Source organism: Dryobates pubescens, chromosome 29 (genome assembly GCF_014839835.1).
Source record: "Dryobates pubescens isolate bDryPub1 chromosome 29, bDryPub1.pri, whole genome shotgun sequence".
In the NCBI taxonomy this organism is placed as follows: Eukaryota; Metazoa; Chordata; class Aves; order Piciformes; family Picidae; genus Dryobates; species Dryobates pubescens.
The window spans coordinates 8153613-8178008 of NC_071640.1; the positions used below are offsets into that span (position 1 = coordinate 8153613).

At 46.0% G+C, this 24396-nt stretch overlaps 1 protein-coding gene across 2 annotated transcripts in view; it reads left to right on the forward strand.

Annotated features, from left to right (window-relative positions):
* BRINP1 (BMP/retinoic acid inducible neural specific 1) overlaps positions 1–24396 on the forward strand; it is a 106807-nt gene that overhangs the window by 11105 nt on the left and 71306 nt on the right. For both annotated transcript variants that reach the window (XM_009907080.2, XM_054174310.1), the window contains exon 2: positions 23750–24017. In XM_009907080.2, coding sequence (XP_009905382.1) covers positions 23800–24017 — 218 coding nt within the window. In that variant the 5' untranslated portion in view covers positions 23750–23799. The remainder of the gene's footprint in view (positions 1–23749; positions 24018–24396) is intronic.

The window sequence follows — 24396 nt, forward strand, 5'->3', positions numbered from 1 at the left end:
GCATGTCTCTCCTCTCCACCCCAGCAAAATGGCTTGATGTTTAGAAATCTGCCCTGAATTAATTTCTCCTCTCATTGCCTCAGACCACTAATGAAGTTGGCCTTTTACTGGGATATACAAAGCAAGAACATGCTAATTCTACCTCTTTTCCTTCCTTGCACACAGATGTGGGGCTTTCACTTACACGACACACTTAATGAAGTGTGCAAAAGCATGCATGCTCACACAAGCACGCACACACACAATGTGCATTGCACTTTAAAGAGCCTGACTCCACACTGCTCTTGCAGTGCAGCATATTAGTCTTTTTACCACCTTCTGCATTTGCAGCAAATAGCAATTAATGATAAAGCTGCTTACATTAAAAAAGAAGAGCAAAAATGGGCTGCTAAGACCTTCCTCCTGGTGGATTCTCCTGCAGGGCTTCTCATTACTTTGTTTGTTTTCAAGTTTGAAGAGAGAAATTGTGTCTCTGGCATTGTTTTTCTCTCACCGCTGCTCCTCCAAGGAAGCTCTTCCACAAAGCCTTGAGAGCAGTGAAGAACAGTCCCTAAATCCTTCGTGTCACAGATATCAGGACTCTTCCTTAATGCTGGGAGCATGACCCTCCCTTGGGTGCCATAATAGAGGTGGACCGAAGGGCTGGGCACAAATTCATGCTCTGCTGCCCTTGCACAATGTTACTGCTTGTCTGCAGAGCTCCTTAAATAAAATTTGGAGCTAGGGAAAAGGAAACCAACAGGAGAGCTGACAGACACTCTGGATTTTATTTTTATGTGCAATTTTTAAAGTCCAGGCTCATGAAAGGATATGGAGGCTGATTTCCCACTCAGTAATGCAGTATTTTTGTAGCAAGATGCTCAGGATGCATTTTCCATGCCTTGTGTGTACTAGCAGAGTGTTTGAGTGTGCAGTGTCTTCTGGGACAGCGCCAAAGCACCATGGAAGATGACAATAAGCCGTTGGAGAGTTTATGCTTGCTCATATTGCCCCAAACTGGTGTGAATAAAACAAAATGTACCCAGGTTTCTTTTAGTGGAAGCTTGTTTTCTCCTGTGGGAACATTAAAAACAAGCCAATCCAATGCAGTGTCTGTGGGTAAGGAGTGCAGGAGCCAAGTTCTTTCATTATGTAGAGACATTTAGATGCCTAACTCCTGTACACACATCTCATTTTCTTTAAAGCCAGTGGATGCAAGTGATGCTTCCCTAAATACCTCTGGAGTGACACTGGGTGGCTGTGAGCAGGGTCCCATGCTTGGGAGATCAGACATAGGAATGAAGCCAGATGATGCCCGAGGAGCAGGATCCCTGGCACATGCTGTTCCCATCCCTGCATGTCTGTGTCTCACTCAGAATGTAGGTTGGGTGATTTGAACCAGGTGTGTGTGGGGGGGTTAGGATAATTTTTTAATTCATTTTTTTTCTTTGCTTAATGTCAGATGCACTTGGACATCACACATCCCAATTCTCTGCAGAGATTTTTGTGCCTATTTGGTTATATGTTGCAGACAGTGGTGCTTAAGAAGAAAAAGGGAGAGAGCAAGCCAAGAGAAGTGAAAACAAAAAGAATTCAAAGAAATAGAGGGGAATAAAGGGATGGTGTGACTGCCATAAAATAAAACAGCAGCATATGGCAATTAATAATGTAAAAAGTAAAGCCACTCTCAGATAGAGTGATTGCCCATTGGCAATTGGAAGTGTAGGTTGGATGTTAGGAAGAAGTTCTTCATAGAAAGAGATATTGGCCATTGGAATGTGCTGCCCAGGAAGGTGGTGGAGTCACCATCACTGGAGGTGTTTCGGAGGAGACTTGCTAGGCTGCTTGGTTGCATGGTTGAGTTGATTAGGTAGTGTTGGATGATAGGTTGGACACGATGATCTTGAAGGTCTCTTCCAACCTGGTCTATTCTATTCTATTCTATTCTATTCTATTCTATTCTATTCTATTCTATTCTATTCTATTCTATTCTCTCATTTTTGATGCAAGGAGTTTCTCATTTATTTTGCCATCAATCTATTTCTTTCACTTTAAGTTTTCTGTTGAATGCAGGTTTAGACTAAAAGAGAAAAGGACTGCGAGAGTCATCAGCTTGAGAAACTCGCAGAAAGCCAGCCTTGTTGAGATACCTCATGTTGTTATGAAGATCATAGAATCACAGAATCAATAAGGTTGAAAAAGATCTCAAAGATCATCAAGTCCAATCTGTCACCCAACAACTCGTGACTACTAAACCATGGCACCAAGTGCCACATCCAGTTCCCTCTTGAACACCTCCAGGGATGGTGACTCCACCACCTCCCTGGGCAGCACATTCCAATGACGAATGACTCACTCAGTGAAGAACTTTCTCCTTACTTCGAGTCTAAACCTCCCCTGACACAGCTTGAGACTGTGTCCCCTTGTTCTGGTGCTGGTTGCCTGGGAGAAGAGACCAACCCCCACCTGGCTACAACCTCCCTTCAGGTAGTTGTTAGAGAGCAAGAAGGTCTCCTCTGAGCCTCCTCTTCTCCAGGCTAAGCAACCCCAGCTCCCTCAGCCTCTCCTCTTAGGGCTTGTGCTCCAGACCTTTCCCCAGCTTTGTTGCCCTTCTCTGGAATCTGACAGACAGTTATTGTAATTGATAGTAGGGATATGTGAATAATGATTTCTACTTCCCCCTGCACCCCCCCCCCCCTCCCCCCCCATTTTCCTGTCAGTTTGCTTCTGAAACAAAGAAAAAATAGTGGAGAGAAAAAAAAAAAAATCCAGCAATTCAAACCTAATTGAGATGGAGGGAAAAAAATGAAAAGATTATTTTGGTATGTGGGACTAGAAGGAAAAGTAGAATAGAAAATCACTTCAAAACTTTGCATCTGGCAGAAATGCAGAGCTGTGTTTCACAGCTGTATCATTTTCAAAGCTGTTTGGGTTTTTTCTTTCATTTCCTTCTACATCCACTTTGTAAACACTTCAATATGAAGCATTTAAGTTCAGGAATAATGCAGTCATGTACTTTGATTCTTTTAAAATTTTCACATCCCATTTTTATTTTTATTTTTATTTTTTTTTGACAGTAACTATCTAATGGATTCAGCCTGAATTAATAAACAGTGTCAGTCAATCCCCAAGCACTTTTTGTGCCTAATTTTAGTACGTGTTAAAAACAATGTCTCGCGTCTTTAGTGCCTATGATTGCAGCTTTCTCTATGCTCCACGCAGTTAAAGACAATTCATACCTCAAATATATACTCACTGGGTGCACAGCAGTGAGAGATAAAAGGAGGAAATAAAAAGATTCATCTGAAGTCACAGAGCAAAGCAGAAGCAGAAGCATTCTGGGGAGGCTACGATCTTGTCTCCCATTCCCCGGCTCTCTCACTAGGCTGCAGATTAATTGTAAATCTCTTTCTCACCCATTAGATTTTCTCATACTTCTTCTACTCCTGCACTTTCTCATTCACACCTTCAACTCTTTCTTACTCTTTTCTTTTGACTTGCCTTACTCTCAATTTTTGCATGCTTTCCTCTTTTCTCCTCTGCTGCTCTTGTAGAAGGTCACTAATGAAGTGGCAAGTGTTAGTTATGTGTTTTGGCTGTGCCTTCTGTGATGGATGAAGAAGGAATAATGTGGGTGAAGGAGAAGAGCAACAAAGAAGGAGGGCAGGGAGTGATCTGAACTGATTTCACATTTTAGGAGGATCCCAGAATCATGAAAGGTTGGAAAAGACCTCTAAGATCATGAAGGGCAACCATCAACTCAGCACCAACATGCCCACAAAACCCTGTCCCAATGTGCCATGTCTACATGTTGTTTGAGCACCTCCAGGGATGGTGACTCCACCACTTCCCCAGGCAGCCTGTTCCAATGTTTGATCACTCTTTGAGTAAAGAAGTTTTCCCCACTACCCAATTTAAGCCTCCCCACTGCAATCTGAAGCCACTTCCTCCTGGTTTTTTGCTACTTGCCTGGGAGAAGAGACCAACCCCCACTTCTGTATAATCTCTTTTAAGGTAGTTGTAGAGACCAGTGAGGTCTCCCTTCATCCTTCTCTTCTCCAGGCTAAGCAACCCCAGTTCCCTCAGCTGTTCTTTGTAAGGTATGAGTTGTGAAGGAAGGCAGAGGAACCAGCTGCACAATTGGACACCCTCACTGCAATGGGAGCAGAGTCCAAACCCAGTGTCTATGAAGGAGAGAGTGAACCTATCTGAAAGGTGGGACTTGTAGCCTCAGCAAGGCAGGGGCCTAAAGAACAGCAGAGACTTCAAGGATTGGGGAGTTGTGTGAACAAAGGAGAGCCAGCAGATTCCTCCTCTTTGCTGTGACAGGACCTCAAATGTGGATGTCTCACTCTTTATTTGGATGAATTTGTGCAGAGGGACTTGTAGTGCTGGAGTACAATCAGAAGGGAATATGCATATTCAACCAGACGGGGTTTGGGGTGCTCTCTGTGTGCTGGGCATTGCCTGCTGGCAGGGATTAGACAGCCATCTGCTCGGTACAGTGCACATCACAGGGCTGGTACTGGAGTCTGGGATGTTGCTGGATCTCCTGCTGACTTCCTCAAGTCCTGCAGAATAACATTTTTGTCATTGGAACCTCTGTTGCATGGTGAATGGACAAAGCTGGAGAGAGCCTGTGGATTTAGGAAGAAGAGGTAATTTAAGGAGCAAATAAGAGAAGAGGCTGAAGCATTCCTACCTTCAGCTGATACCTACAGCTCCCAGAGGAACACAGGCCAAGCACACAACAGCTGGTGGGAGGAAACCGTGTTGAAGACATGAGAACAAAGCTGTTGTCTAGTCTGTGATCCAGGCAGGAGGAGAGAGAAAACAGAGATGTAACTAGAAGGACGTTTCCTTGAGCTGCTTAGGTCCAAGAATATTATACTGAGAATAAAATGTCCAAGAATAGTTTGTCTGTCATTGCAAATAGTCATGTTAGACATGATAGATAACTTCAGGCTATGTCTTCATGGGCAGAGTAAACTCTAAATACCTTTCCTTCTTTGAAAACTCCTTTCAAACACCTTTGATTTCCCAGGTATAGGCCAGGTAGCTATATTCCTGTTCTGGGTTTGATTTGCCACTTATAGAAAATGATTTAGCTAGCTAGCTATTTATTATTTAATTCCATGGCTGCAGCCAAGGGAAGTCTGTTTATCCCTTTCCCACAGCAGTGTCTCTTTCTCCAGCAGCTCTGACTAGCTGCTAGGTGCCCTGGGGAATGTCGAAGCAGAATTAATTAATCATGACCAGTGATGGAGGTGTTTTTCAGATTTGGATTTGGCCAGCTGAGTGCACAGGATCTTTCTGAGAGTCAGGCTGTTGGAGAAACAAATGTGCCACTTGCTCTGGATTGTTTTCAGACAGAGTCACTTTGGGAGGCTGCAGAGGCATCTATCAAGCAGTGGGGGAATTCTGGCAGAAGTCAGCAGTGTGCATGCTAGTGGAGGGGACTGCTTGTCCCTTTGGCAGGACACCATGCCAATGAAACTGTATACTACAGTTTAGCATGTCCTGTCCTGTTCCCAGCCTACAAAGGTGTGAGTCTTTCAGCACCTACAAGAAAGCCTTCAGGGCACCCATTCTGAATGTCACCTTGGGAGCAGGAGTTGTGATGGCACCTGGTGCATGCCAAACTGGAAGTTACCCCTTCAGCATGCCCATGAGTGATGGCAATGCTGGCCAATTGCACAGGCTGTGCTGAAGCAGCAGTGTTTGTTTTACAAATAGCTCTGAATTCTTCCAGGCCCTCTTCCCTCCCTTTGCAAAGCCTGGTAGAGCATGTGCTATTCTTCCTGGTCAGTGATTTCCCCCTGGCAATGGAGAAAGGTCAAGTGTCCATGCCAATTCTTTTTGATCCGTCAACAGCCTTTAGATCCTCTGGCAAGAAAGGGCTAATGATTTGCAGCGTCTGGCTTGGACTGGCAATCTCTCCCTGCAGGAGCATTCCTGCTTTCCAAAGAGACTCCACAGTGTGCCTTGCTGTAATGAAAAATTGCTCTCCAGGTCTTTTCCAGGGGGTAAGTCAGTGCTCAGTTGTACAGCTCCTGTCAGAAGGATGGGGCCCAGTGTTACAGATGTGCTGGTGACAAGGGATAAGATCAACTTTCAAGTAAATAATCCCCACTTTTCATCCTCCTCAAACATCCTTGTTTCCCCCCGCCTCCCCCTCACCTTCAGCTTGTTCCATTGTTGCCTAAAGCAGAAACAAATTGAGGCTCTTTGCTCCTTTCCCACCCCAGAGATGAGGCGTACAGAAATGTTGGCTGGGATGGAGCCATTTGTGGGGCGGGGAGGTGGAAACATTGTCTCTTAATGGAAGTCTCAGACTGCAGCAGTACTCACCATTAGCAAAAAGCTGTAATCTGCAGTGACAGGCCAGCTGGAGCAACAGTAGATAAGCAGACAGATCTGCATGCAGAGGTGCGCTTCCAGCAGCTGCGGGGTGGGGGGGAAGTTCAGATTTCCAATTGCAGTGCCTGGCAGTAGAGGCATGTCCCTTTAACAGGAAAAGCAGACACAAAAGCCCTTTGCTTCTTGAAATCTCCAAAGTTTGGGGATGCTGCTGTAGTTTAGTCTCATTGCAGTAAATACCATGTTCAACCCTGCAAGCCTCTGTGGTAGTCAGGACTCAGCCCTCTCTCCGAGGGCTGCCGCAGTGGGAAGGAGCTGCCCTTGCTGCCTATTGGAACATTCTTTTAGCCTGGTAGAATCACAGAATTGGCTAGGTTATAAGAAACTTCTATGATCATCAAGTCCAACTGTTAACTCAGCATGGCAAGGCCAACATTAGACTATGTCCCTCAGCACCACATCCCCATGGCTTTTAAATCTCTCAAGGGATGAGGACTCTACCACTGCCCTGGACAGCCTGTTCCAGGGCTTGACAACCCTTTTCAGGAATATTTTTTGTCCCTAATATCCAACCTGTTATTTTTCCTAATATCCAAACCAAACCTCCCCTGGTACAACCTGAAGCTGTTTTCACTTGTCCTATCACTTGCTCCTTGGGAGAAAAAAAACAACACCCACCTAACTCCAGCCTCCTTTCACAGACTTGTAGAGAGCAATGAGGTCTCCCCTAAGCCTTCTCTTCTCCAGGCTAAACCACCCCAGTTCCCTCAGCCATTCCTCACAAGATTTGTGCTCTAGAACCTTCACTAGCTTTGTTGCCTTTCTCTGGCTTGCTTTAGCACCTCAGTGTCCCAGTATTCAAGTTGCAGCTTCACCAGTGCCAAGTTCAGGGTGTCAGTAACTGTCCTAGTCCTGATGAAAGGGAGGAGAAGGGAAACAAGGGTGGCCATTCATAGCCATGCTCTGCCTTTTGCTCCTTCCACCATCACACACAGCTTCGAACTAAGGCTCTGCCTCTGTAGATATAGCTGTCTGTGCATCCATTCTAAATGCACCCTCTGTCCTCTGTCCCTTCAGCTCTGCACACTGGCGCTGGCAGCTCCACGGGGCGCAGAGCTGGATATCAAGACCTGCTGCCCTCCATCTCTTATCAAACTGCACTGAGTGCACAGGAGCCCTTGGGGCATTTTCATCCATGCAATGGAGAATCAATAGAGTTGCCTCATTACAGGCTCTGCTTCATGCTGTCATTCTCTCCTTCCCTTTTGGTACTTGTCCTTTTTTTCAACCCACTTTTACCACTACCCACACAGACTTGATGGCACAAATTCATGGGTAGCAATTCCCCTCTGCTATGCACAGAGGAACAAAAATATGGTTCAAAAGAAGAGGAAAAAAAAGTGAATCAGGTAGACTTCTAAGAAGGAGGTGGAACATATCTTTTAAAAGTACATAAGTGGTTTGGAAGCCAAAGGCCCCAGGAGGTCAATAGTGTTTGGACTTTTAAATCTCTGATGCTCATGAAAATGTTACACACAAAGTCCACCCTGGGAAAACCTGCATTTCCTTTCCCACCTCCTGCTTTTTTTTAACAAGCAGAGAAATTGGTTTCCTGACATGTAGAAGGGGATGGAGCTAAGCTGTGTAGTCACTGGGATGACATAGCTTCTTGGACAGTGGATGTGCTGTTTTCTTGGGGAATTCATAGAATCATAGGATTGTTTTGGTTGGGAAAGACCTCAAAGGTCATTGAGTCACCTTTTGATTCATGGTTGGTTTTATTGAAGTTCCATTTTGAATGAGAACCATGACTCACAAAGCTCGTATGGCCAAAAAATAATCATAAAAAAGCAATAATTTGAGACCATCAATCTGTTGCTATTCACAGTGGTGGTGAATGGTGCCACTTCCAGCTGGCAGCCAGTCACTAGTGGTGTCCCCCAGGGATCAGTGCTGGGCCCAATCCTATTCAATATCTTTACTGATGATCTGGATGAGGGGGTTGAGTCCACCATTTGTAAGTTTGCAGATGACAGTAAGTTGGGGTGTTGATCTGTTAGAGGGTAGGAAGGTTCTGCAGCGGGACCTTGACAGGCTGGACAGATGGGCAGAGTCCAACAGGATGGTATTTAACAAGTCCAAGCACCGGGCTCTGCACTTTGGCCACAACAACTCCATGCAGCATTACAGGCTGGGGACAGAGTGGCTGGAGAGCTGCCAGGCAGAAAGGGCCCGGAGGTACTGGTTGACAGCAGCTGAACATGAGCCAGCAGTGTGCCCAGGTGGCCAAAAAGGCCAATGGCATCCTGGCCTGGATCAGGAATACTGTGACTAGCAGGAGCAAGGAAGTCATTGTGGCCCCTGTTCTCAGTATGGGTTAGGCCACACCTTGACTACTGTGTCCAGTTCTAGGCCATCCAATTTAAGGACACTGAGACACTTGAACATGTCCAGAGAAGGGCAACGAGGCTGGGGAGAGATCTTGAGCACAAGCCCTAAGAGGAGAGGCTGAGGGAGCTGGGGTTGTTTAGCCTGGAGAAGAGGAGGCTCAGGGGAGACCTTATTGCTCTCTACAACTACTTGAAAGGAGGTTGTAGACAGGTGGGGGTTGGTCTCTTCTCCCAGGCAATCAGCACCAGAACAAGAGGCCACAATCTCAAGCTGCACCAGGGGAGGTTTAGGCTGGAGGTAAGGAGAAAGTTCTTCACAGAAAGAGTGATTGCCCGTTGGAATGTGCTGCCCAGGGAGGTGGTGGAGTCACCATCCCTGGAGGTGTTCAAGAAAGGATTTGATGTGGCACTTGGAGCCATGGTTTAGTTGTCATGAGGTGTTAGGTATTAGGTAATAGGCCGGACTGGATGATCTCTGAGGTCTTTTCCAACCTTGTTGATTCTATGATTCTATGAGTCCATGATTCTATGCTGTGGGAATTATTTAGCATTGTATAACACCACCACATATGATAACCAAACCAACGTCAACAATTTCATGCGGCATGCGATATATTTTAAAACAGACATCCAAACCCCTATCAAAACAATGCAGAAGATGCACAAATGTCAAAACAAACTAATGGGAACAACATAAAACGAGCCTGTTTGTCTGCTCGAAATGAAGCAGTTTGGTTAAACCAAAATGAAGAGAGAAGGGGAAAAAAAAAATCAGAATTTGTTTTGACACTTTAACGCAACAAAGTTGGTCGAGATTGACATGTTCCCATGCAACGTTTTGATTGCAAGAGAACTGCATTTTCCTGAGAAAAACTGTTCTGTCAAAATTTTTTGACCAGCTCTACTCACAGTCTATCTAAACAGACAAGCATCACAGCCAAGACTCTCAAACGCTCCAGGTGGTCAGGCGATAGATTTAGCACAGAGCAGAACAGTCTCAAAGAAGGAAATAAATAAAACTCACAGCTAGAGGTGGCCTGGAACTTGGGTCCCAAACTGCTTTCATGTTTGAGATGCTCAGACCTGAGGGGTTTTGTACTTTAATCCTAGCAAGGGCTGGATTCCTTCAGTCCTGAGTGAATCTGTGTGGCAGGGTTGGTGCGCTGATGGAAAAGGCTCTTTGTGGTGGTGAGATGCCAGTGTAGATTCTCTGTATCCTCTGGGATTTTTCAGTTCTTGGCATTGGTTGGGGTCTAGTTATTAACAGCTCTCTGTGTTTGACAGATTACCACTGGTAAGTATGAGATGGCTTTATTTTCCATGCATGCCTCTGTCTCAGTGGGATTCCTAGGCTTAGGGCTCCAGGAAGAGGCAGAAACGCTGTGCTGCAGGTAGATTGGCTCTGGGATTCAAGGCTGATGAGAGCGGCTTTGGCTAGGAGTTCTCCCACCTTCATAAGACACAGATTTTAAATCTTCTCATTATATAAATGTAGTTTCAGGTTAATTTGAGTTTCTAATTTAATATGCTGTTCTGAATTAAGAGTTAATACGATATTTGATTATCTTTTTGCAATGAGATCCAACCCAAGGCTCATTGACTTCAATAGACCTGCCAGCAGAACCTGTGACTGCAGAGCCTCTGTAGATGCCTGCTTAGAGCAGGAGACCTACTCTCAAATTTCCTGGCTTCTGTTGCAGAAGCCACCAATAAAATGGTGTTATTTGGGGCTGTTACACATTCTAGCTCACATTTCTAGCCTGAATTTAAGCACCTTTGCATTAATGTGCATATAACTTCCCCTGTATGGGGAGGCAGGGTAGTGAAAGAAGATTTCACCCTCAGATCAGTGTCCTCCACACTAATGAAATCCATCCTAAATCAGCAATTCATGTAACACATCTACTTGGTAGCACCCATCAGGTAGTTGCAAGGGTATTAGCCTCACATCAGTGACAGTTTGTCCTGACCCTGATTCTACCTGCAGCTCTGTTCCTCTGCAGAAGCATGAGCCACACCACCCTTGTGAGGTCTCATCTTGTCTCCAGCAGCTCTGCCAGCTCTGTCCTGGCAGAACTGTAGCACTAAAGTCTAAGACAGTGGCTGCAGGAGTTGGTGTGGCTAAATGCACAGGGAGATTTTCATAGCCACAGCAAATTCTTTTTCCACTCAGTGTGATGAGACTGTTCTGCTCGAGGACAGCTGCCAACAGTTTGGGGTGCTTTCTCCTGCTCCATTTCAGCTGCCCCTGGTTCCCTTGGCTTCATCCCACAGGACTGGGGGCAGAACCTGGCGCCCATAGGAAGTGTTGAGTTAAATGGTGGTTTTCATCCTGGCAGGCAGGGCTGTCATTATCCAAGCAGCAGGAGCTGTACCAGAAGAAAAGGCCTGTGGGTTTTAACCCCTTCCACTCCTCCAGTGACAGCTGAAGAACACAAACGACCCAGGTCAAGAGCTAAGCTCTTTTCTGAGGGACAAGCAAACCAGGAAGATAAATAATTTACAAGGCTCATTAGGAAACCTCAGCTTCCTAGCATACCAAAATCTGCAGTGTTAGCTTGCATTTCCCACGCCCTGGGGAGCAGGACCACTTAATGTGGCTGTGGTGGTAAAGTCCCTGCCCAGGACTGAACTTCAGAACAGAAATATTGCAAAGCATGTCAGGTGTGGGGTAGCGGTTGACCTCTTGGGTTGAACCTTACAATAGTGCTTTTCAGGGCAGTTTTGGCATTGATTTATTTATTTCCCCTCACCCCCTTCAGGCTCTCTACTTTTAAGGGTCCAAACTGTTGCAATGAAATGTGTTGGGAAGGCAAGAGTGGTGCATAGAATGTAGCAGGCATGAAAGCAAAAAACAGGGTTACTGTATTCTGACACAGACCTCTTTGGACTTAGCTTTCAGGTTACTTCGTCAAATTCCCAGTAAAAGCTGCAGGGAACTGTATTGGGTTGGACTGAGCTGGAGTTAATTCTTCTCACAGCATCTTTCTAGTGCTGTGTTTTGCAGCAGTAGTTCTGTGTCCAGTTCTAGGCCCCTCAATTTAAGAAGGGCGTTAAGACACTGGACATGTCCAGAGAAGGGCAATGAGGCTGGGGAGAGGCCTTGAACACAAGCCCTATGAGGAGAGGCTGAGGGAGCTGGGGTTGTTTAGCCTGGAGAAGAGGAGGCTCAGGGGAGACCTTCTTGCTGTCTACAACTACCTGAAGGGAGGCTGTAGCCAGGAGGGGGTTGGTCTCTTCTCCCAGGCAACCAGCACCAGAACAAGAGGACACAATCTCAAGCTGCACCAGGGAAAGTTTAGGCTGGAGGTGAGGAGAAAGTTCTTCACAGAGAGAATTGTTAGCCATTGGAATGTGCTGCCCAGGGAGGTAGTGGAGTGGCCATCCCTGGAGGTGTTCAAGAGGGGATTGGACATGGCACTTGGTGCCATAGTTTAGTAGTCATGAGGTATTGGGTGACAGGTTGGACTTGATGATCTTTGAGGTCTCTTCCAACCTTATTGATTCTATCATTCTATGATTGATATCACAGCAGTGTTTTAGCTACTGTTGAATAATTATCCAGGCTGTGTCCTTTCAACATTTCCCTGCCCCAAGAGTACATTGAGGGGTGGGCAAGATCTTGGGAGGGGACACAGCTGAGCCAGCTGACTCAGACTGGCCAAAGAGGTATTCCATACCATATGACATCAGCTCAGGTATAAGAAGGAAGTGAAAGAAGGAAGTGGGGAGATTCATCCACGACATCTATCCTCCCAAGTAACCACCAAGCTTAGAGAGCCCTGCTTCCTGAGACCGACCATCATCCTGCTGATGGGAAGTAGAGACTAACATCTCTCTCTCTGCTTTTTGCTTCCACGTGGTCTATTGCTGTTTGCTTATTAGTGTTATTAAAATTGCTCCTATTCTATTACTGGCTTCTGTTATATTTTTTCCCCTCTCCCCCTGTCCACTTAAGAGGAGGAGTGGTAGAGCGGCTTTGGTGGGCATCTGGCCTCCAGGCCAGGGCCAAACCACCACAGGAACAATGTGATTTTTCCTCAGTTTATTGCATGTGGTCTGCAGGTGTTTCTTGTTCCAAAATGCAAGCAAAGTATTAAATGAATTTGGACATTTCCCTTTGTGCATAAATTACCAAATCTATTTTGGCTCAGTCAAAACACACTGCATAAGAAAAACACTTCCATTTGATTTTTTAATGTATATTACTCACCATGTAATGAACACCAAAACACAATCTTCAACTGATCCTTTCCAAACAGAGCACTCAACACATTCTGTTCCGAAGGAAAGCTGACTTTATCAAAAATGTGGAGGGTTTGGGGTTGGGTTTTTTTTTTCCCTTTCCCTTTTTTTTTCCCCCCCTTAAATCAACAAATCTCTACAAAGCCTTTTTGCCTCTGATGAATTGGCATTTTCCTGACATAAAAATGAGCAATCCAGAAAGAAAAAAAAAAAAAAGAGATTCTGAGCAGCTCTGTGGCAAGTCTTAGCTAATTCTGGAATAGTAGCATGAAGGTGCGTAGGAAGGGTTCTGCAAGGAGACGTAGCATTGAGTTGAGACTTAAGAGATTTGGGTTGAATTTCTGAAGCAGTTACAAAACAATCTGGGACAAGCCATTAATCTACCCCATGTCTCGATTCCCATTCTGTGGAGTGGGGGAAACCCAGCATTTCCTCACCTCCTAAAGTTGCTGCAAGGATAAAAATCTATTAACACTGATGAGATTACTAGATGTTGGTGCAAGGTGCATATAAATCATAGAATCATAGAATCAGACAGGGTTGGAAGGGACCACAAGGATCATCTAGTTCCAACCCCCCTGCCATGGGCAGGGACACCTCACACTAGATCAGGCTGGCCAAAGCCTCATCCAGCCTGGTCATAAACACCTCCAGGGATGGGGCCTCAACCACCTCCCTGGACAACCCATTCCAGGGCTTCACCACTCTCATGGTGAAGAACTTCCTCCTCACGTCCAGTCTGAATAGTGGGGAGGATAGGAGATGGAGCTGCATTTTGGTGTAACTTAGAATGAAATTACGGGGAAGTGGACTGGCTTGGACAATAATTTAATAATAGTAGGAATAATTTCAAGTTCAGGGCAGTGTTTAATAGAAAACACTGTTCACCACCCACCATATTTTTTTTTCCTTAATAAGCAGCTCAGAAAAGTGCAGTTTATCATTATTATTAGCATCTATATTCATTCTATCTCTGCCACTCCACAAATGAGAGGAGTTCCTCACAAACATCTACAAAGCTAGCTCATTATCCAGCCTCCCTATTTATAACTCTCATTTATGACAATAGCTCTCAGAATCTTGCCAACAGTAGGGCTGCTGGTGTGCTGACACCACTGCTCCACAGCCCGCTGAGCGGTTTTATCTCACTGTTCCCTTGCGTTCCCCCATCTGTCCCTGGCCATCTGCTGTCCTTGGGCTTCTAATTAGATTGTAAGCTTTTTGGGGGCATGGACCATCTTTCTGGTTTCTGTTTGTACAGCACCTAGCACGGTACCATCCAGTCTCAGATTCAGCAGGACTGTCTCCACAACGTGAGGCTTCACCACGTCTCTGTGTCCACATGCTGAAGTTCATTTTAATTCAGTTCCCAATCTTCACCAATTTCCAAGGCAGGAAGGCTCTGCAGAGGCATCTGGACAGGATGGGTCAATGGGCTGAGATCACTTCAATGAGGTTCAACAAGGGCAAGTGCCACATCCTGCACTTGGCTAGCAGAAACCCCATGCAACATTGCAAACCTGGGGACAAGCAGCTGGAAACTGTCCAGTGGAAAAGGACTTCAGGGGGTTGATTGACAGCATCTGAACATAAGCCAGCATGTGCCCAGGTGGTCAAGAAGGCCAACAGCATCATGCCCTGTGTCAGCAATAATGTGGCCAGCAGGCTCAGGCAGTGATTGTCCCCCTGTACTCAGCACTGGTGAGGTTGCATCTTAAGTACTAGGGGCGTCTCACTCCAAGAATGACATTGAGGTGCTGGAGTGGGTCCAGAGAACAGCAGCAAAGCTGCTGAAGGGTCTAGAGAACAGGTCTCATGAAGATAGGCTGAGGGAACTAGTATTGTTTAGGCTGGAGAAGAGGAAGCTGAGGGGAGACCTCATTGGTCTCTACAACTACCTGTAAAGAGGTTGAAATGAGGTGGAGCTTGGTCTCTTCTCCCAAGTAACTAGTGATAGGACAAGACAAAATGGCCTTGAATTGCACCAGGGGAGGTTTAGATTTGATCTTAGGAAATCTTTCTTTCCCAAAAGAATGGTCAGGAGCTGGAACAGGCTCCCCAGGAAAGCAGTGGAGTCACTGTCCCTGAAGGTGTTCAAAAAGTGTTCAGACATGGCACTTCGGGACATGGTTTAATGGCCTTGGTGATGCTAGGTCAGGGATTGGACTCAATGCTCTGGGAGGTCTTTTCCAACCAGTGCAACTCTATGATTCCATGACTCTGATGAGCACTGTTAGATGGATCCTCTTTCTAAGCAGAGACCTAAACCAAGTCTCTGTAGGTTCTGGATTTCAGAGCTGTGGCTTTGGCACCTCGGCTAGCAGATTTCCGATGAGGACTGATGGAGTTTAATTCCTCCTGTCCAACACCACCTGCTGTTGTGACTTGATGGAGGTTGCAGGCCTGCCACCATTCTTCACTTTCAAGCTGCTTCTCATCCTCATCATAATAACACCAGCAGTTTATAATTAGCTGAAGTGTGGGGACAAATGAGCTGAAAACAGGTACGTAGCTGTTACCAGTGTGATTCTCTCCTCGCTGTAGGCAGGGAGTAATGAGAGTCTCTGCACAGAACCTGCTCCCTTTAGGCTGCCTCTTGAACTGCATTCATAACGAAGGATTCGTGGGGTGGTTTTGGTTCACTGAATATTCTGACAAGTTGTAAGTAAAGTGTTGACAAACTGAAAAGAATAAAAAAAAAAAACAACTTTTCTCCTCCAAGTCATTTGGAGTCGAAAGAAGTATTTTTATCACTGGCAAGAGGCTGGAAAGACAAAATCAAAAAGGAGAAAAAGAAAAATCTCTAGTAGTCTCAAGTGGAGATTGGAAATTTGTTTCCCCTTGGTGCTCTCACAACAAACCCACTGATGTCTCCCAATCATTATTTCTTTTTCTGCATGAATAATTCGGCAAAAGTGAAGTGAATTCATGGACTGTGTTGGGATTTTTGAGAGGTACTTCTCATCCTCTCTCCTTGCCTTTCTTCACCCCCAAAATCTTCCAGCTGATGAATAAACCCTCAGGTCTGACCACTCGTGCAGTGATGCAGTTAAAGAATATGTTTGAATTTGTACCTTGATTAGTGCAGAATTACTAAGGTCTGGGGAAGGATTCAACTGAAATGGAGTAATCCCACTTCTGAAACAAAACAGATTTGCAATCATTTGGGATTTTATCATGTTGTATGCCTCTGTCACCTAGAAAGCCAGAGCCACTGTTGAATTGTAGCTCCATCCGTGACTGCAATCAGGTATCAGTGTCTATATTTTGAGCTATAAAGACATCCAGGTCAGCAGTGGTGAGATTCTGTTTTCCAGGATCTCAGGTTTATCCACAGAAGTTCATATAGCTTCATAGATCCCAACAGATTGGCTACCCCAACAGACTGGCTTCCCCATTCCCTTCCATCCATATCAGGACATGATGTAATCACTTTAGGACATATTTTGATGGCCATGGTGGTGTTAGGTCAATGGTTTGACTCAATGATCTTAGAGGCCTTTTCCAACTGAAATGATTCTGTGATTCTATGTTCTGTGTTTTCCCCTATCCCTGACACAGAAAAGATGTCCTCAGCCTGGCTGGATCAATGGCCAGCATTTCCAAAGGGCTGTTAAAGATGTTTCATGGCTGGTAACTGCACCTCTGTGGGCCATCTCCGAATGAGGTGCAGGACATTATTGTTATTGCTCCACTTGCATCCAGAGACCTAACACAAGTTAAATCCTAAAGGTGTAGGACAGTAGTCACCTGTCTAGCAGGAATGTGAGTGCACAGTTAACTTGCAGCAGGGGTGGCAGAATAAAATCCAGAAGAGCATCTCCTGTGCTTAAAATTAAGAGAAGACTTAAGCTGTTTGCTGAAATGAGGTCAGACGTTAGTCACTTTACAGGGTCGAGCTCTAAACTAACATAAGCTGTTTCATCTCTCCCCTGACACTTCACTCTTTTACTAATTTATCAGCATCCTAAAGCAGTGTGTGAAGTTGCTGCAGAACAGAAGTGTTTCAGATACAAATAGCAATTGTTAGCCTCTTCCCTCTGGTAAATGGCAGCAGGCAGAAACCTCTCTCAACCTGCCAAGAACCAAATGTGGGACACAAGAAAGAATTATTGGTGCATGAAGCTTAAAGAGATAGAGGACTTATTTCTTTACTGCAAATAATATGTCCAGTAATTTCTCTTTCCTGAGCCTGCATTTCTGGTGGAAGCAGTTTACGGCTATGAGCATGAGAAAACAGAAAGGATGTGTACAAGATCAATTTGAATCTAATAGAAGGGATAAATGAAAGGTACAGAGGTCAGAAGAAAGGTAGAAAATCCCAGGAGGCAGAGGAGTGGTGGAGTGCTTAGAGCAAGCAATGGAGAGTCAGAGCTCCTGTATTCTGCAGTGATCTGGGGTTACACACCCTCCCTTGTATGAAATAGACCTTGCAATATCATTTTGTGCAAAATCTATCATTCTGAGCTATCCCACTGTATAAAAATTACCTTTTAAGTGGCTAAGTAGACACCCAGCTTCATTCCTTTCTTCTTATTTCAAAAACAATGGGAGTAACAGCACTTGCCTGCCTTACTATAGTGCTGAGAGCTTTAATTAATGTCTCTAATTCAATTTGAACTCCTTGAATAAAAGGCACTGCCTTGTGACAGAAAAGGTATTGCCTAAAATAGAATATAATTAACACACAGATATCAATCACCATGAAATTAAGTGTACATTCAAATACAACTTGCACTTTACAGAAAGTACTTGCTTATTTTTCCTCCAAGAATCCGAAAGGCTCGTAAGACAAGGAACATTTAATGTTCCAGGCTGAATTCAGATTAGAAGAAGGCCATCTTAAGCTATCCAGCAGGCAGAGAAGGGGTTGCAACAGAAATCTCCTTTTGCACTGATGGATGTGCCTTCATGATTGATGAAGCTAGAAGCTGACTGTTACCTGACTCACCTAGCAGATCCTGTTTCTTAACTGATGTGACAATTGCATGATCAAAGGGACCTGGGGGTACTGATTGATAACCATCTGAACATAAGCCAGCAGTGTGCCCAGGTGGCCAAGAAGGCCAATGGCATCCTGGCCTGCATAAAGAATGGTGTGGCCAGCAGGAGCAGGGAAGTCATTGTGCCCCTGTACTCAGCACTGGTTAGGCCACACCTTGAGTCCTGTGTCCAGTTCTGGGCTCCTCAATTTAAGAAGGACATTGAGACAATTGAGCATGTCCAGAGAAGGGCAATGAGGCTGGGGAGAGGCCTCGAGCACAGCCCTATGAGGAGAGGCTGAGGGAGCTGGGATTGTGTAGCCTGGAGAAGAGGAGGCTTGGGGGAGACCTTCTTGCTGTCTACAACTCCCTGAAGGGAGGTTGTAGCCAGGAGGGGATTGGTCTCTTCTCCCAGGCAACCAGCACCAGAACAAGAGGACACAGTCTTAAGCTGCACCAGGGGAGGTTTAGGCTGGATGTTAGGAAGGAGTTCTTCATATAAAGAGAGATTGGCCATTGGAATGTGCTGCCCAGGGAGGTGGTGGAGTGGCCATCCCTGGAGGTATTCAAGAGGGGATTGGATGTGGCACTTGGTGCCATGGTTTAGTAGTTATGAGGTCTGTGGTGACAGGTTGGACTTGATGATCTTTGAGGTCTCTTCCAACCTTATTGATTCTATGATTCTATGATCATGTTTGCTGACATGAACCAGAAGGACCCAGGTTGTTGCATTGCCCTGTAGTGCTCCTGAGTGGAAATGGAATTTGTAGCTTGAGATAGAATCATAGAATCAATAAGGTTGGAAAAGACCTCAAAGATCATCAAGTCCAACCTGCTGAAATTTTATAACTGCTGCATTACAAAGCTGACTGACACTTTGAGATGGTTGTCATTCATTGCTTGTAGGACAGGAACACCTGGTGAGCCAAGTGGGCAGCTGGACTGTGATATGCTAGGTGATATGTCCAGCTGATGGCTTCTCCAACAAGTTCATGGTTCAAGCAGTCAAACAAATGCTATTGTGTCTTAATGCTGATAAGGCAAAAAAGCATGTAACCCAAGATCACAAAGCATGTAGGGGGCAGAAATGAAAGGAATGCTGAATTTCTGAATCAAAATCCTCTATCTGACCCCTCCAAGCCTCCCCTTTAGTGCAGAAATGTGTCTAGGCCAGATTTAGCTTCCAGTTAATCTTGGATCTCCTACTCAAAGGATGTATACTTGGAGACATCACCTCCTTGCTCCTTCTTCCCCTGTCCCTTCTGCAATATCCCCAGAACATATCTTGTATCAGTGGAGCCCCATAAAGACACCTAACAAATTAATTTCACATTCAGACTTGTTAGGAGTTAGATTGAATGCACCTCACAATATTGCCTTAGACACAAAATAATCCCACTTCAGTAAGCTTTATATCCTCTGTGGGGACCAGCACCATGGTGTGTATTAATCTTTAATGTGAAACAACATCTCCACAGCAGCTACAGGGGGGAAAAAGATACTACTAAAAAATTAAAGTTGATGGTGTGATAGTTGTCTAGACCCAATTGCACTCTGCCATCCTCCATTGCCTCAGGCACCATTCCCTGTTCTCAGCACTGATACACCCAGATTCCAGACTGGAGATGTCTATTTCTTCTAGAGATCTCAAGGCTTCTTCTGCCTACATCTTAACCCTTGGTTAAGAGCCATCACAACTAGAATCATCCTGACTCTAACTCTGACCTAAAAGGAAAGGAAAGAAGGATAAAGAGGTTGCTGGGGAGAATTAGTCGATATCTCCTCTTTCATAAGCTGATATTTCCCCAATGTATGATGCTCACATGTGGGAGGACTCATTGGGACCTCTCTGAAATCCATTTCATTTGGCTCTTCTCCTGTTTCAATTTGCACTCGCGCTGCACTGGGAGCCGGTGGTGAGCTATCGCTCCACTTTGGTCTGCAAAAGCTCCCTTCTTCTCTTTGCAGTGGAAATTCAATAGAAAGTGAAAGGTTGAAAGCAAAACTGATCCAGGCTGGCTGATGAAGGGAGCACCATGGACAAATTTAATGAACAGGCAAATTTGGACAATGTGTGCAGAACAAGTGGTCATCGCCAGCAGCACCATGTCTAAGGGCAAATATGCTGAGCTGCAGCTGCTTCCTGTGAGGGGACAGTGCTGTAGATCTGCAAAGAGGAGAAAGACAGAGAAGTAGTCTGGATGGAGGAGCAGGAGAAAAAAACTCCTGAAATGGAGTTTGGAAATACTGGGGGTGGGATGTAGCTGAGAGCATTTGCCAGTAATCACCTTGGGTTTGTGACTGCTGTGAATGGGAGCAGAAATAGAATCATAAAACCACAGAATGGTTTTGGTTGGAAAAGACCTCTGAAATCATCAAGTCCAATCATTGACCTAACACCACCAGGGCCATTAAAACAAAGTGCCATGTCTACACATTTTGAATGCCTATAAAGGAAAGCAACTCCACCACCTTCCTGGGCAGCCTGCTCCAATGTCTGACCATTCTTTCAGTACATAAATTTGTCCTAACATCCAATCTGTACCACCCCTGATGCAATGTAAGGCCATTTCCTCTTCTTTATCACTTGATGCTAGGGAGAAGAGATCAATCCCCACCTCACTCCAACCTCCTTTCAGGGAGTTGTAAGGAGCCATGAGGTCTCCCCTCAGCCTCCTCTTCAGAACAAGCAACCCCAGTTCTGTCACCTGCTCCTCACCAGACCTGTTCTCCAGGCCCTTCACTGGATTTTCTGCCCTTCTCTGGACATGATGCAGCACCTCAATGTCCTCCTTGTAGTGAGGGGCCCAAAGCTGAACCCAGTACTCTAAGTGTAGCCTCACCCATGCTGAATATAAGGACAGATTTTCTGTAGCTCTGCTTCCCTTGGTATGGAGCTAGAATCTCCCCACATTTCAGTTTTGTCAGGTGAAACAGAACCACCCTGAGATGCTGCAACTGAAAGCACCAAGAACTGTCACATTTATGGGTGAAGGATAATATTATATACATTCCTCCAGGACAAAATATCCTCCCCACTCAGGAGCTTCAAGGTACCCTTAGGTTTGAAAGCAGTCATATTCTATCTGCAATTGGGAATAAGTTTACATGTGCCCAAGAGACAGGAAAAAAAATAAGGCAACCACTCACAGACTTTCCTGCACTTAACTTTTTGTCCTTTCCTCATCTAATGCAGCAGCTGACTGTCATTTTTCACCAGGCTCACACCACTCTGCTGTGTGGAGTGCCGCTGAGCTCCCTGCAGCGCCACAAACACATGCTGTGCACACGTGCAGCCTCCCACACACCCCAGCACACAGACACACTTGGCACTTGTGCTCCCTGGCACACTCCTGGCTTCCAACCACCCACGCAGGAGGCACACACATGCTCACTGCTATGGCCTGCAGCTTGGCCATGCTCCCTGTGACGGCTCCTGGGGCAGAGGAGAAAGCCTTGCTGACCACAAGTTCTGATGCCCTCTGGGCTATACTCTGCTGCTCCCACCAGCCAAGGTCTCACATTTGCAGGCAGTGCTGCAGGTGTGCATGGCATCTCCAGCACACCTCAGTTTGATCTTCCTTATGCTCTTAACAAAACCTTTTCTCTCTGGGACTTTCAAACTTCCATGGCAGGTAGAATTCCTGGTGGTGCTTAGGGGATTGGAACATCTGTCTTGTAGGGAGAGGAGGAGAGAGCTGGGACTTTTTAGCCTGGGGAAGACTGAGAGGGGATGTTATCAATGCATTCAAATATCTACAGGGAGGAGGTCAAGAGGATGGGGCTGAACTTTTCTCAGAGGTGGCCAGTGATAGGACAAGGGGCATTGGGTATTCACTTGAACTTAAGGATAAACTTCCTTCAGGGTGCCAGAGCACTGCACCAGGCTGCCCAGAGAGGTGGTGGAGTCTCCTGTGGAAACTTTCAAAACCTGTCTAGACACACTCCTGTGAAACCTGATCCAGGTGTAACTGTGTTAGCAGGAGAGGTGGACTAGATGATCTCCAGGGGTCCCTTACCAACCCCACCATTCTGATTCTGTGACTCAGACTCACAGCCAGAAGGGTTTCTGGAGACATACAAATAAGTCTGACACTAAGTCTCACTGTAGCAGAGCCCTACATAGCCTGAGTTCTCTTCCTTTAAAGAGTAGCTACAGTCTCTCTGTGCTGTGTTCTGCAGAAATAGGGATGTGTCACCTGCCCTGAGGACAACTTTTGGCCAGGTTTGTGCTCCCAGGGTGGGGGATGCAGCCTCAAGATCACTCTGCCTGCCCAGGCATGCCCACTGTGTTGGCACAACCTGCACAAAACTCAGCAAGACAGCCAGATGGACAGGAGGTGGGCAGGAGGAAGAACACATCCTGTGCATGGAGAGGACTTTTCAGAGCAGCATCAGCAACTCCCAGCGACAAGGAGCACAACCCAGTGAGCTGGGCTGCTGTTGCAGCTGCATTGTGGTTAGGAAGCAGAAGGGGAAGGCGTCTATGCCAGGTGCAGGGTGCCAGCTAAGCATCCTCTCACCTTCCACCAACGGAGCACAAGGCTTCATTCAGAGAGGGGCATCATGCCAACAGCATGACTGTGGAGGAGGATGATCTAATGGCTGAAACACTGGAAAGGGAGTCAGGAGGCGAGGGCTCTCTTCCAGCTGTATCTGCGGCTTGCTGCGTAACCTTTGGCAAGGTGTTTCACTCCTCTGTTTTCCTTCCCACTCATCATATGTCTTGTCTGTTTAGTCCTTAAACACACTGGGGAGAGGAGTTGGCTTATAGCAGGGCTGTCTGCAGCCATCATTCAGTGGTGGGGTGAAGCAGGATTCAGTGGTGGGGTGCAACAGGACAGCCTCTCTCCCATCACGTGAGCCACAGCATGCCCTGCACCAGGTGCTGTGAAGCATCCCCTTAAGCTCCCCAGTAAATCTCAAACACTGACTGTGCACGTTCAGTATGTCACCCTGCAGAGCCTTGATCTTGGGAAGAGCCTCAAGGTCCTCCTGTAATCAAAGCAGCAGCAGACCCTGTCCCCCTCCACCAGACACACACCTCCCCAACACCCAGGCAGGGAAAGCATGTTGAGGTGATTTTTCTCTGTCAAACTTTGGCAGGATTTCGTGGCTGTGTGTGTGTCTGTGTGTGTGTCTGTGTCTGTGTGTGTGTGCATGTGTCTGTGTGTGTGTCTGTGTGTGTGTGTGTGTCTGCGTGTCCCCATGTGCTCGACACTGAGGCCTGAGTAATTATTTGGGTTTCTTTCTTTTTTTTTGGCAACACTTTAAAGAAAGAGCTGGGTCTTTATGGATTGCTCAGGTTGCATGGAGTATGGATTACAGATCATCAGAGGGACATGAAAGCAGAAGACACGTTTCTCTGGCACAGCATTAAAGGGACAATAAAGGGGTAATTGTAGCCTGGGGTGCGGCCACCTCCTGCGCCCAGCCTTTACCTGCCTTTGCAGCACTGCAGAGAACTTCATGAGAGGAATGATGGAGAAGCTGTGGTGAGGATGTCTCAGGTCAGGACCTGGTGATTTCAAAGGTGATATATGCTCAGGAGGTTAAAGGCACCACTTAGGTACATGAATAAAACACTGCTGAGTACTCCAAGCTGTAACTCAGAGCGAACTCTTTTAAATCTTGATTTTTCATGTCTATTTTCACCCTGAGAGACAGTTGTCAAAGGATCAAAGCAATTCCCATTTTTGATCTCTCTCTTTCTCTCCCTCCTCCCTTTCTTCCCCTCCATTTCTCTCTCTCTCTCTCTCTTTCCTTCCTCCTCTTCCCTCTCTTTCCCAACAGGACTCCACAGAATGGAGCAAGAATGAGAGGAAAAAGGCAGACAGAAAAGCATGAACTGGAGGCTTGTTGAGTTCCTCTACCTCCTGTTTATATGGGACCATATACTAGTACAGCCCTCCCACCAGGACCCAGCTGCTACCAACCAACATGTCTCCAAGGAATTTGATTGGCTTATTTCAGACAGGGGGCCTTTCCATCACTCACGGAGCTACTTATCCTTTGTGGAAAGACATCGTCAAGGATTTACAACCAGATATAAAATATACAGGTACGTTGGTTTCCTGCAGCACCTGGAGCTTGGAGAAGTTGTTAGGTGCTGGGAACTCAGCCACTTCCCATGGGTTCAAGGCTCATAGTCAATGGGAGAAGGATTGTAGTTAATGGGAGATACAGCACTGTCCCCATTCCACCTGGAAAAGTTCCTTTGGTTCTTCAAGGCCCTCAGCTGGCAATGCAAATTGCTTCAAAGTCTCAGCTGCGGTGCTCTGATAGTGAGACGCAGGCACTGCGGTACCATGGCAATGTGCACAACGTACATGGAGATAAAAAGGGACCAGGGGTGTGAGTGTACTTCACTTGTGGTGACAGATAAGTTCCTGGGTAGGTTCACAAGTGCATTTTTCAATCCAGAGAGCCTATGGGCAGAC